The sequence below is a fragment of the Excalfactoria chinensis genome, chromosome 6 (genome assembly GCF_039878825.1).
Source record: "Excalfactoria chinensis isolate bCotChi1 chromosome 6, bCotChi1.hap2, whole genome shotgun sequence".
NCBI lineage: Eukaryota > Metazoa > Chordata > Aves > Galliformes > Phasianidae > Excalfactoria > Excalfactoria chinensis.
The window spans coordinates 26,862,494-26,876,248 of NC_092830.1; the positions used below are offsets into that span (position 1 = coordinate 26,862,494).

The 13,755-nt window shown below is 45.9% G+C and overlaps 1 protein-coding gene across 11 annotated transcripts in view; it reads right to left on the bottom strand.

Annotated features, from left to right (window-relative positions):
- The window catches only part of SH3PXD2A (SH3 and PX domains 2A), a 229,776-nt gene that overhangs the window by 70,570 nt on the left and 145,451 nt on the right, over positions 1-13,755 (bottom strand). For 7 of the 11 annotated variants that reach the window (XR_011904232.1, XM_072340995.1, XM_072340992.1 and 4 more), the window contains one exon: positions 2,528-2,575. The exons of the other annotated variants lie outside the window; for them this stretch is intronic. Coding sequence is in view for 6 of the 7 variants with exons in the window: in XM_072340995.1 (XP_072197096.1) it covers positions 2,528-2,575 (48 nt within the window). In the remaining variant the exon portion in view is untranslated. The remainder of the gene's footprint in view (positions 1-2,527; positions 2,576-13,755) is intronic. 11 annotated transcript variants of the gene reach the window in all.

Sequence of the window (13,755 nt, forward strand, 5' to 3'; positions counted from 1 at the left end):
GAAGCAAAATCTGGCTGAGCCTTCAAGACCATGGGACAAGTGGCGGCTTTAAGGCAGACTGGCTTCCAGTACTGGATGTGCCTGAAGCTCAGCTAAACCAGCACCAAAAACCAATCCCACAGAGCACCAGGAGCAGCTTGGCCCTTGCTAAATGTCCAGCACTCTCTCAAGTGAGCACTCCAGTTTCTTCCTTCTTCAGAGTCCTCAGCAGTGTTTCCAACAGAATCCTGACAAATGGAGAAACTCGGTGCTGACCTTCGCCAACTGGAGCTTGTTAGGATTTTTAATTTTTGATCTGCTGAGTTTTCAGGTAGAGCCAAGAAAAATCAGAGGCAGGAGGGCGAAAGGAAAAAAATCAAATAAAAATGTTGAGTCCTCTTTCCACTCCTTCTTGGAAAGTTGGCTTCCTAAACAGCAGTTCCAACCAACTAGGTTACAGGTAGCAACAGTTAAGAAAACTGAAGCATTCTGCACATGGATCTGTTAAACCATTTGTAGATTTTCACACAGCTGCTAGACAGGGTCCTCCACCAGGCTGAAGTCACCTATGTACTTTGGCACTCACCCCAGTCATGCTCGGCGTGGCAACAGATCCACATTACTCCACACTGCACAGAGCCAACTAGCCAAGGAATGTAGCAGTAGTTGGGTCGTCCCCAACCATCCTCCTGGCACATGGGTTACAGCGATGGGAAGGGGAGGCAGGCTGCTTAGCTGTGTGAAGCTCAGCATTCTTGATGGCCTACAGTCAGAGACACCCACTAAATGACACCATGGCACCCATCTTATTCCAAAGTAAGACATTAAACCGCTTGGCCAGAGCCTGCATTTAATGGAGCAGGTTCATGTCCTAGAGATGGGGGCTGCTGGGGCAGCACTGAACTAGCTTCTCTTCCAGTCTTCTGCACTTTAAGACACAGACTGACACCACAAGGATAAAAAAATCCAAGCTTGAGCCTTTAACTGCCATATTATAATACAGCCCTCAGCAGGCCTGGTCTGAAGAGTACCAGTGCTGGAGATGTGGATTCATTTGAATGAAACATCAACTGAATGACCACACGAACTGGAACAGCTTGGAGAGCTAGAGACCCGGGCAAGTGCACCAGAAGACTTCTCAGCAGATGTATCAGCATTTCCCTTTTTGAGCACTACAGAGTGGAATTAATCACTTATATTTACCCTTGCATCATGCACAGCTTTTGAAGCCAAACTAGAAACATGCATTTAGCTAACAGAAGAGAAGAAATTTGTATTGAATAAAATTTCACCTTCTCTTTCTTCAGAAAGCTTCAGTATACTACTTGCCATATTATAGACCATAAACACAAAGTAGTTCCAAGAAATACAGAAAGCCAGAGAAAACCAACCAACCCTGTATGTCCCTTACCTCCAAACCAGGCCATTTGAGGGCTCCTTGCCACTCTCTCAAAGCAATATTATCTCTCCTCAATATGCTGCCCTCCTTTTCAGTCTCATTGTTTGCCTGAACTCACAGATGACCTATTAACCACCATGCTTCTGTGACCAAATACTTCAGATATTTTTGTGCAGTTATGTCCAAATATCACCCTGAAATCAGACCTGTTCTGCTCAGAGTGAAGAGAACATCCCCCAGGGGTGTACTGAACTTCTTTCTAGGCCAGCATTTCTGAAATCACTGCAGTGTTACTTACTAAGAGCCTCTAACAAGCAAGTACTCACCCATTGAGGACAGTAAGATTTTGCTCACAGGGTCTGAAAAGGGTAGCAGCTTGGATATTCACCAACTTGGGCATGGAAAGCAGCAGGGGGCATTTCCATTCTTCCTTGACTTGATACTTATGTGTGGTCTTACTGCCTGTACCCTTCACAGAGAAGGAAGTACCACAAGCCATGAGCTTCAAGTTTGAGAAGGATGAAAGAATCTTCTCTGGCAGAGAAGTCCACTGGTTGCTCAGGAGACAACCTAATTCATTTTACTCTAACACTTACCTTTTGCTTCATACTGAGCTAACCCAGCCTCACCTAGAAGTCTGGTCCCTGACCCCTTCACCCTCCTGATTCCTTGTGTGTCCATGACAATTTTTGCAGTTTTTGCATCTTTCTCAGCCCCATGTGTTCTATGAAACACCCTTTCTACATACTGTGGAAAAGCTGTCTTCTCTCCTTTATCCCTCAGCATGGGCAAGGGGCTGTGCAGGTCTGTTGCTGCTGGACAGGATCAGCTCACAAAACAGGAAACTGTTTTGAGCTGTAGAACTGGAGCTGGGCAAGGGAGATGTCACACAGCAAAACGCCATCTACTGCTTTTGGAAGAACCAAGGTGTGGCAGAAGCCAGAAATGCAGCGCCATTGTCAAAAATCATGCATCACAAAAAAAACCCAACAACACACAGGTACACAACAGATCCTGGATATTCACTGCCAGAGACAGTGAATTCACAGTCACAGACCCAGACTCCACACAATTCCAAAACCACATGTGATATGAGCTGCAGGCTTCTCTTTCCAGTAGCATGCAGAACAGCAAGGCACAAGAAGTTACCTGGAGCGGCACTCTTTTTTGGAGTCTCAGACAAACTGGACATCCAAACTGGAAATCCAAGAAGAGGGTAGCCATAAAGGGAGGAAGTAATTAGAGAAAGAAGAAAATCATGTCAGTAAGTTTGAAAGTCAGTTAAAACAGATTTGAAAGGAACATCAACTTTTTTCTTTAGAGTTGGGTCAGCACGATGGGGACTGTGTAAAGGTCAAGTCATAAGAACTACCCTTAACTGGTGATAATAAATGCTAGTGAACTTATGAAACTTACATGTAGTTCTTCAAATTTGAAATCTGAGTAAGATATGCTCTGAGCTTATTCCCAGTAGGACAGGAAATGCATACCAAGAGACAGTTTGACTCATTAAGCCTCAGACCTGCAAAAGTATTTAGCTTTGCAGCTGTTAATGATCCCCATAAGACCAACAGGCAACTCACAGAGATGGAACTTCAGTACATGTGAGCATTTTGTTACTCTGAAATAGCATTAAGTAATAATAGACAAATAACGCTCCATGGAAGAGTACAGAACTCATATGAAGGTATAATCAAAGCACAAACAGAAACAGCATTTTTAGCCAACAAATATGAGGAAGAAACCAGGTTAAAGGAAAAGCTGATACAATTGTTATCAACTAGGTCAGAATTTTTCCCTCCCCCTCCATGAAATTAGGTGTAAATGCTTGGCTTGGGATTCTGGGAATAATTTGCACATGTATTTTTGTTTTGTTTTGTTTGAATACACTGGAAGTGTGTTTCTAAAGTTATCAGGTTTGCCCCCATTTCACAATAAGAGCCAGCAAACACTTCAGTTCTGTGGATTGTTGGGAACACAAGCAGACCTGTTACTCTAACCCTGCCTGGGAGAAGATGCAAGGGAAGGTGTTTATATGACAGGCTAAGAACTCCCTGAATTCTAACAAGCAACTCCAAAAAATGATTTTTAAAGTCCACTCACAATAACGAACACAACTCTGGAATAGTCAGTTTAACAGCAGGGAAAATGCACCCTTACAGTTACCGGGAGAGAGGATCAATCCATACTGACACCCTTACTTATTTGACTTGCTACTGTCTTTTGATCCACAGAATATCATTAAGGCGGCCAAAAAGCCCAACCAACCAGTAACAGATTCCTAGTACATATGTGCTAGCGATTTCTCAGTTACAATATAAAGCAAGAGAAAGAGCTTTCAGACATCCCCACTGGAAACCAGAGCTGCAAGAAACACTTTTACTGCATTTCCTCAGCACTACAGGAATAGCAAGGTCTTCAAATTCTTCCTTTACAGCAGGCCCCCAATCTTCACCATGTTAGAGCAATACCAGAGGTCAGCTAGATTTGGCCTTTGTTTTCCAGTAAGTTCTCAGTAGTGACCACTGGAGAAAACAACCTGAAAACTCCAGCCACCTTGCCTCCAATCCATGCACTGCACTGTCACATTCCAATACAAAACACACCATGATAACTTACACTAATTTATTTTGGATTACCATTAAAAAAGGGGGGTGAGGGGGTCCTACACTGGTAGAGTGTGACAGGAAATCATCTGGCAAGAGTAACTCATGCTCTAGCTTACAGAGGGAATATACAGCATGTTTCTATTACAGACTCAGGGCACAAACGGGAAAGGGTGTGAAGGAGCTGTTGTCAGCAACTTGTCTATGAGCTTTTGAATAAGCTTCCACTGCATTCAGGAAGGGGATTATGAACATCAGTCAGCTGTCAGATCTTTTTTCAGACAGAAGAACCTGAATATTACAGAGATAAGTAATGCAGATGTAATGTAGAAACAACCAGGAAGATTCCAGTTTGCCCCAGTACGAGCCAGCAGCAAAAGGCTGAAACAGCCACCAATTTAAAACAGAGAAAGAATAAACTGTGTTTCACACAAGCTTAGGGCTTCCCTGGATCTTCCTGTCCAAGAAGGGAGGGAGCTTAGCCCCAGATCCACAGCAACCTCATCTACAGACACCCATGGGTTCTCTCGTAACTGACACAGAACGATGTACAACAACAACATAATAAAAATCTTAGCTCCTATCTATTGCAAGAAAAAAACAAAAGTGATTTTCTTCCCTTATCAGAGTCATAATTCACCTAAATCAGAATAAGAAAGTAATCAGAGCAGTAACTGGGGAAGAACCCCCTTTCCCCAGGGTAGACCTCCAGCCTGAGAAGCAGCACACAAGCTGCAGCACTTCTCAGCTGCCCCAGCCTGACAGCAGTGAGACGGAGATGGGGCTGCTCCTGAAGCAGAAGGCAGCTAGCATACTTCAGCTGCTCCTGCACATCTGCTTAGCATTAAACTTCCTTCTTGGGGGATTTTTTAAAAAATTTTTTATTTTTTTTTTATTCCAAGACGTTTAAGCTCTAATTGCTACCAGCTTCTAGGAGTTCCTCCTACAAATAATAAAAATATCAGACATTAGCGATGGATTCCACTTCACAAAGAGCTCAAATGAAGAGCCGTGGGGGGAATCGAAGACTCAGGGAGGAGGTCAAGGGCCCTAAAAGTGTGCTGCATCCATGCCAGCAACACACAAACTTTGAACGGCCCCAGGTTTCCCTCCAGGAGTTTTTCTGGAATTCTGCACGGGGCTTGCAGCCGGTTTCCAATGGGATTGGTAACGGTAAACGAACAAACCCTTGCTTCCTGCCTCTCCTCCTCTGTCGCACAGCCAAACGCCGGCTGGTCTCAGATGACTTGGGGGGGGGGGGGGGAAAATCTCAGTATTTGGAAGGGAAATGAAAACTGCCTGCTCAAAGCAAGCCACTCCTAAGGTAACGGCGTTTCGATTCTGCTCCTAACACCAACCCCCACAGTCCTCACTGTCAGCTTCAGCTGGAGCCAGAACAAACCCCTCCGCTTGGAATTATTTTTAAAAGCTCAGAAGAAATGCGGGTTCATAAATTACAGCTCAGCCAGGAGCCAAGGCACTGTGCAGAGCACCAAGGATGCCCTTGGAGCCACCACACCACCCAGAAATAGCAGCACTGCAGGATTTGACAGTGTCCACTGGACCCCCTCCCCCTGGAGCTACCCCCAGAGGTGGGAACCTGGGGATAGGTCAGTTGGAGCCCCAGGTGAGGAGGAAAGGAAGGAATTAGAGGGGGAAAGGCTTGGAGGGCTTCATTAAGCCAGTTGCCGTGGTGAACTAAACACAAGAAACAGATGATTGCATTTAGATTTCACCAGAAGCTTTTCTGCTGCCATTGAGACCAGTTTGTTTGCTGCTCCTCCCACTGCTGGCAAGAGAACAGGCGCCAGACTGCTGGGGACTAACACTTTACGCTTGTGATACAGCCCCACTCATCTCCTGTTAGTAGCAGGCTATTTGTCTCGCATGCAGCTAGAGCAGAGCAGAGAGGACTTCAGGGAAACCCACAAATGCCAGAGTCAGTCTGGAGCTGAATGCATGAGTTCAGCCCTACCACAACCCAGGAGCTGCCACCTCCACAGTTCACATCAGTCCTGAACATCCAGGTCCTGTGGTCCAGCAGGTGCAAAGCAGCTCCTTCTCCTCCACCGTTCCCTCAGCAGCAGTTACTGATACTGGATTCATTTTATTTTATTTTTTGCCAGCAAAATGTTCAACTGTCAAAACATTCAGTTCAACATTGACTACAGCATCCCCTATTTATTACTGCTGTATAGGCTAGAAGCAATGTACAACTAAAGATTCAAAGGCTGCATGCAGCTGGGGCTATCAGCTTTCTTTAGACTAGTACATGTACAGCTTTCTATCTTGTTAAGGTAAATACCGCCCAGCAATATTGCTGCAGTAATTCCCAGAGGGTTAGATGGATCATACAGGTCCTAAGGCTCAGCCTGGTTATAGCTCTGGCCATGTAGACCTTGCACCAACTCATCTCTCTGCATAGCTGAGGAGCTATCCTAAGCCAAAGACATTCCCCCTGGAGAACATGGATGTGGCCTACCTTGCTTTGGAGTGTAAAAAGTTTAATCACGTAAGTATGATCTGTTCTACAGAAGTGGCTTTCCTTGAAGCCTTACCTCAAACATCATCTGGGGAATAGTGAAATCTCTGGAAAGCTGTGCAGCTCTAGAGTGCAACATAAAATACTGGGAAAATGAATACAAGAACAAGCTGCTGTGCTGACGAGATGCTGACATCTGACAGTGACTGTCCCTTTCCAACACAGATCAATGCCATAGGGCATTATTGCCCCTCACGAGGAAGAGCTCAATTTGCCACAGACTGCAGTGGTGAGGCTGCAGCTGAGCATTTTGCAGATTCACTTTACAGGCATTTACCCTTCCTAACTTTCTCGGAAGGATGAAAAGAGTAAGCAATACAGTCTTACAGTGACCTCAAATTACACTGACTTCCTGGGTAGTCAACAATCAGTGCTGCACTCCTCTTCAGAGAACTTCACTGGTGGTCCAGTAGCTGGCAGAGATTCCCCAAACTGGAGCTGGGGGAAGTCAACGCTTTTTCATCTCCATCAAGCAAAAGGCATTAAGAGACAAACAGGGGTGTTGTGAATCAGTGGTATTTGACAAATCAGCCAGAAAGAGTTAGAGTGGGCTGTTTCTTAGAAGTTGTCCAATTCTCTGAACTGGCCTAGAGCCTTGTTCACTGTAGTGTTCCCCACATAGGGCAGAATGGAAAATTGAAGTTAAGCCTCCATTTCAATCCTGGTTTTGGATGTCAAGCACACCAAGAAGCTGGTATAAATGCAAGTGCCCTGCTGTTGCCTTAGGTGCTCAGGCAGGACCTTACCACCCAGAGCAGGTAAGGAACCACAGAGGGCCAGGCTCAGTCCTGACTCCTCCCGAGCTGCTTGCTGCAGTTTGGCTTTCACTTGTCCCCTCACCGTTTCCTTTTTGCCCTGCCAACCAAACCTGGGGACAACCTTCTACTCCATGCCAGGTCACCACCTCTACCTCCAGGAGCAGGAAGTTTAGTGAGGACCCCCCCAAAACCATAGTTTGTTCCTGCTTCCATCTACAGCCAGAGCACCATGTTCACTGTTCCCCCATACTCTTGAATCTCCTTGAAACTTCTGATGCATCACATCCATTGGCCATCCCTGTCAGCCTGTTGCCAGATTTCTCTCCATCAGCCCCTTCTCCTCTGTCTGCAGCCTGACACTGGTTAAATGAGAAGGTAACAATGTCCTAAAGAATAGAAGTACCTGCTTTTAACACTGACTCTGCATTGGTCACACGTAGGCCTACAACATAAGCATAAGACAGCTTGGAAAGAAAAAAAAAATATATGCAGATAAACCTCAGCCTGAATTGGTACCATTTGCACACATCCCTAGCTCACACAATTAACTCATTCAATTAGGCAAAAAACAACAGATAACCAGAGAAACAGAAGAATGGCACAGAAAGGCTACGAGTGTTTTGACCTATTATTTAAAACCACTGCCCAAGGCATATTGTTTAACTGCGCCATTGATGTTTCTCACTGCAGGCCTCAGAGAGACCCACAACAAAACCAATATTTGTGCCCATTGCCTGATCCAGAGAGGGGCTGGTAACCACCCCATTACCACAGTGGCTTAAAAAAGCTTCCCTTGTTCTTATGACTGCAGGACATTGATGCAGTGTGTTCAAAGCAAGGTTGTTTTGTCGTTTTTTTAAAATATAGATAGCATTTGAACAGATATGGATATTTAAGTTTTTCTTTCTCTACAATGCAAGAAGTCTCAGTTTGAAGTAAATCTCTCATCCCTACAGGATGCCTTTCCTATATGCCTGAAGCAGATCATCGCCTCTATTCTGCACATTATCTGTAGATGAGGCAGTACCTTAAAGAGCTACACTTAACAAATATTTGATTACTTGATAACCTGTGATATCTTCCAACATGCAAATTCAGCTGAAGTGCTGGAGTAAGATGATTTGACAGTAGGCAGTAAATCAGACCTTTAATTTCAGTCCAGCTCCCCAAGTCCAGCCCTCTCTCCTTCCCTCCCCAATGCAGTGCTGATACCTCAGGAAAAGGGGCTGCATGCAGGGGGGCGGAGGGCCAGGCTGCAGTCAGGCTCCTCGCCTGCCCAGCTCAATGCTGCAGACCAACGTCAGCCTGCTCCCACTTGCCACGTAAGCAGAGCTGCCTGGCGCATGCTGGACCCACACACGCTGCTTAGAAAATGTTCCCATCTGGCCCTCACGTGACTCGAGTGTGCTTCAGAAATTCATCATCTGGATAACTTGCTCCTACAGGGAAGGAATCCACATCCAGAGAGTCCTTTTCTGAGCTGCAGGATGAGAGGACTGCCTGCTCTGTGCACAGCACAGCTCCGCGCTCACCAGCTGCACTCCAGCAGCCTCACACAGCGCCTTATCCTTCCTAAAAGCACCCGCTTACAGAAAAACGAGTTCCAATTTTCTACTCTGTTTACTTCTGGAAAAGCCCATCCTAATCCCATTTGTGAACCCAGAAGCATACAGGGCTGCACAGTTCTTATACTGGCAGCCATAGCTTGCATTAAATCTTTCCACACAGCAAGCAAGAACCACTTCCCCTATAACTGTCATGGTCCCTGCACATACAGTTCTGTAGGAGATCCCAGAGAAGCCCCAGCCTGAGTCAGCCCCTGCTGCAGAGCAGCCCCGCTGCCAAGCAGAACACGCTGCAGCATGGGCCTGGCCAGGCAGCCTGCCTGAACTGGCAGCAGGATGAGCTGCACATCACGGCCCCTGCTGAGCACCCTGAAGTAATGCTTTTGGCCATCTCCAGGAGAAGAGCCACTCCATCCAGAGTGGATTTTGCATGTCATGTAGCTACCCCAAATGAGATAGTGAAAGTCACACCAGCCTGAGGTGCCCAAGCTTTTATCCTCAGGCAGCCAGGACCCACACTCACTGCCCTACCAGTACCAAGACTCATCAGCTTCCACTGCAGCCCGAGTGTGCATCTCACTTGCCTTACCCAATGTGCCAAAACCAAAGCCTCACAACCCACGCAAGCAGTGCTAACACCATCTGCCACTTGACAGACAGAAGAGGGAGGCAGGACAGGAGCAGATGGAGCTCCCTAAAACCAAAAGAGCTGTTCTGCCCCAGGAGGCACACTCACAGAGTTCAGGCCGTCCATGCAGACCACACCTCATCCTTGCAGCCCATCCCTGCCCTGAACTGGGAAGCTCAGAGAGCACAAGCATTCCTCATCCTAATCCTGTGCCCTGTCCCCACACTTCAGTTTAAAAGCCACACAGCCAAACCACACAACGCACAAACAACTGTTCTTCTCTTACCACATCTTCTACCCTCAGTACATGGGCCATTCAGAAAAGGACAGCAGGCCCATACATCCAGCAGGCTACACAGCTTGTCAGCAGAAAAGCAAACCAATGCAGAAAGAATAAGGGTTCCTATCTATCTGCTCTTCTCTTCAGTAGTTGCAGGCATAAGCCCAAAGCATTTTGGTTTAAACAGAGACTTCAAAAATGTGGTGCACAAGGAGAGTAAATGGAGAAATCAGTTTCCTTCTGCCAGAATACTACAGAATTGGAGAGGGGATTAGGCTGGACAGGGTCACACACTGGCCAGCAATGCAGAACGGCATCATGTGTGATGTGAGGAGATGAAGGGTGCCTGGCATAGCCAAAGCTCTTCCTTAGAGCCATATGAGCAGAGAGCAACAGCCTTGCTTTCGGAAAGAGCAAGTGGATGTTGCTTCAGCTATGTGTTAGCTCATGGACTAGTTAAAAATAAAATGAAGTTTTATATATTATATATAAATTTATATATATATATAGTAAGAAAGAAAGTAAGCAAGCTGCTCTTGGACTTATTACATTAGGCAAAAGCCAGTAAACTGAACAGAAAAAAGAGAAGAAAATAATAAGAAAATAATAATAAGAAAAAAGAAAAAAAAAGAAAAAAAGAAAAGAAAAACACTGTGTGAGAATCAAGATGTTCTGCCAGAATCTGCTCTGTTTTTAAATTCCACATAGTAATTAGTACATACAGCCAGGAAGGTTAATCGTATGATGGGAGAAGAGATCCCAGGTTTGATCAGGAACAATCCTGTCAGTACTTGTGTGTGAGGGTGCAGAACAGTGGCAGACGAGCCACCTGTTCCAGCCATCCCCATCAGCAGGGGAACAGCAACAGAGCTGCTCCACCATGGCTGCTGCCATACTGACTGACTGCAGACAGCAATGCAAGAACACAGCACATGTGATTCATCAGCATACAAACAAGAGCACATGTCTTTGTCTGCAGGGACCATGTCGCAGCACAAATCTCATGTGAGGATTAGAATACCAAGGCCAAGCTATGTGCTTTAAGTTGTTCTTGGGACCCTGATATCACCTTGGACAAACTTAGGTCCCCATTTGCCACCTCAAAAACAAACAAGAACCTCCTTAGCTTAAGCTTTTCAGGAGGGAGTTTGGGGAGACAGAGCTTAGAGGTGAACAGTGAGAGCAGAATGACTCTAACATCTGGGTTGAAAATCACATAGTAGCTTTGCTGTGCTATCACCTGGGCTTGGATTCATCCAGCAGTAGCCAATTGCTTGCCCCACTGACTGCACACGCTTGTACCGGTAGCGGCAAGAAATCTGCTTCAGTTACCACCACAGGTATTCCCTCAAACCAGGATTTACCACTGTGATTTACTGGATATATTCTTTGACATCTTTAGTACCATGCTCACAGATTGGGCCCTTCAGAAGCGACACTTAAAAGATCAAGCTCAACCTCTTGGGTCAGCTCTGGGGACAGGCAGAATCAGTTCTAGCTACACTGGTCTGGCTAACGGCTCACACATTTGCAGCCCTGCTGAATGATTAAGTACAGAAGGGGCAGCACACACCACTTATTTTCTCCATATTACCTCAAAGGAGGCAGTTCAAACCTAAGTTAAGAAAATAAAACTCATTTACAAAAATAAAAAAGCATCCAAGACATGGCATGGAGCTGTAAGCACGGGCTGGATGTGTGGTGTGACAGAACCAAAGCAGTTCATCTCTGGAGGGATGAGCATTGCTCAGCTGTTAACCCAGGAAAAGAAAACAAAAACCAAGAGATCAGACACTTCTCTTCATAACTACAAAGGAAGTGGACAAAACCCATCCCTGATAACTCAAATAAATAGCAATTAAGGCACCTCCCCAAAGCTGACAGAACACGAGCAAGTTCTCCTTAGCAAAAAGAAATTAGGGTAAAGAATCGACTCCTGCTTGCAGCCCAAGGAGCAGCTCCACAACATGACAAGCCATGAGGGCCGTGGTACTGTTACAGCAATATGCTCAACTTTTCCCTGGAGGCCCCACTTCCTCAACTCTACTTAATCCTCCCATTGAGGGAATATTAAAGAGATGTCAATAAAAAGACAGTCCAAGCCATTTCAAACAGACTCTGAAGTTTTTATTTACATCCTTCCTCATTTTAGGCTACAGAAGGGAAAAGAAGCAGATTGCTGTCTGGGTGCTGCAGTATTCTGCTAGTCCAATAACTGGATATGGGAACCACACTGAAGGATGCTTCTCTCTGCTGAGGAAGCCAAGCCTCATCAACAGCCCCACCGAGGCACCACTGGCTTGGAGCAAGCTGCTAAGCTAATGCTCTGAGTGCTCAATTACAGGGGCTGTTTAAACAGACTACAGCTGGCAGGCTCAGCCAGAGCACGGCCAGCTCAATGCAGACAGGATCTGATCAATTAAGGAATGGAGACACTGCAGCGCTGATGGAGCCATAAACTTCAAGTTTATTTCCCCTCGCTGTAGGGACATCCTATCTCACAGGAGCAGGGAGTAAGAGAAAGCCACAAAGCAGCAGCTCAGGGCCAAGGCGGTCAGGACAGGGGGAGCAAGTAAGCAGTGGGGTTTCTGTTATGCTTTCAGAAGGGGGGTGGTCAGAAAGGCTTTTGCAAGCAAACGCTAAAGCAGGCACAAGGGCTTGGCTGTCTATGAGGCAGGTGGCAGAGAGATTACTTTGCACTAAAAGCTAAGGTGAAGCATCATCATCTCCTATGTGTAACCCCACTGTAAGCAGCAAGGGGAACTCTCTCAGTAATGGAGGAACACAAAGACCAAGTGTGAAAAGCCTGTGGAAGCCATGTTGCCTCCCTAATTACCATCAAATGCCTGGCTCCAGCTGTTTGCTCCAGCTTTCTGACCAAAGATCTGACAATTTTGGCAGTGAACTACCAAAGAAAAATTCTCAGCAAGGACAGAGGGTCAGGTCATACTTCAGGAGTATAAAACCTGTTGTAGTCAGTCACATGTAAAGGAGACAGGGACATCTTTGAAGATAAACATCCTGGAACTGGTTTCACAAGCCACATCAGGATTGGCAGATGTCTCAAGGGTTAATTAGTTCACCATGCACAGATGGTAGCTGGTAGGGTTTGGAGAGTGGATTAACCTAATTTGTGGTTTGTAATGTACCATGCAAATATCCATTACCAGAGTTGGAGCAATTCTGCCCTTATTTTGATTTGAGGAGAGAAAACCACACATTGGATGCTTGCATAGAAATAATACCTATTCTGAGTGACAAATGAGTTGCTGTTCACTTGGTTAATGGCAATGACAAATCAGTCTGAAAAGCAATCTCTTCCCTTTTTGCTACAGAGGGACATTGGATGAACCCAGACGAGATCACGTGCTATGGGTAGGCAGAACGTGTCAGCCTTAACACAGATGTACTGAGGCCTCCTCAGCCATGAGGGATGAACCTAGAGCAACAATTCAATTGACTGAAAATAAGAAGGCAGCTCTGCAGCATGTCACATAAAACCCCACAAATCCAAAGCAACAGCCCACGTGGCTGCTCAGGCCATAGCAAATGGCCATGCCTACACAGAGCCCCAGCTACTTCAGCAGAGCTCCCAGGCTGTCTGCAGGTTAGAGCATTTATAATTAGATCATAGGAAAAGAGTTGTGTTTATACAGCACTTTGCACAAGAGGAAGCCCTGGCTCAAGGCTGGCACGCAGAGATGCCCCAGATGAGCATAAGACTCCTCTGTTTAGCTAAGTTAGGGCCATGCTACTGCACTTTGTTCAGAAGATCCCCAGATGTTTACAACTGCTATCAGCTGCAGTGATAAACGTTTCCCTAACTCCCATTAAACTCTGAACTTTCCCATTTTCTCCCTGCTTTAAGGGTTCAGTGCAGGACTAACTAGAAATGCACTCATTGGCAAGGCAGAAGTCAGAGTAGGGGTGACAGTGGCTATCAGAGGCATTCCCCAAATGTTTCTGCCATCAGTCACACTCATACCCTGCCTGCCCGA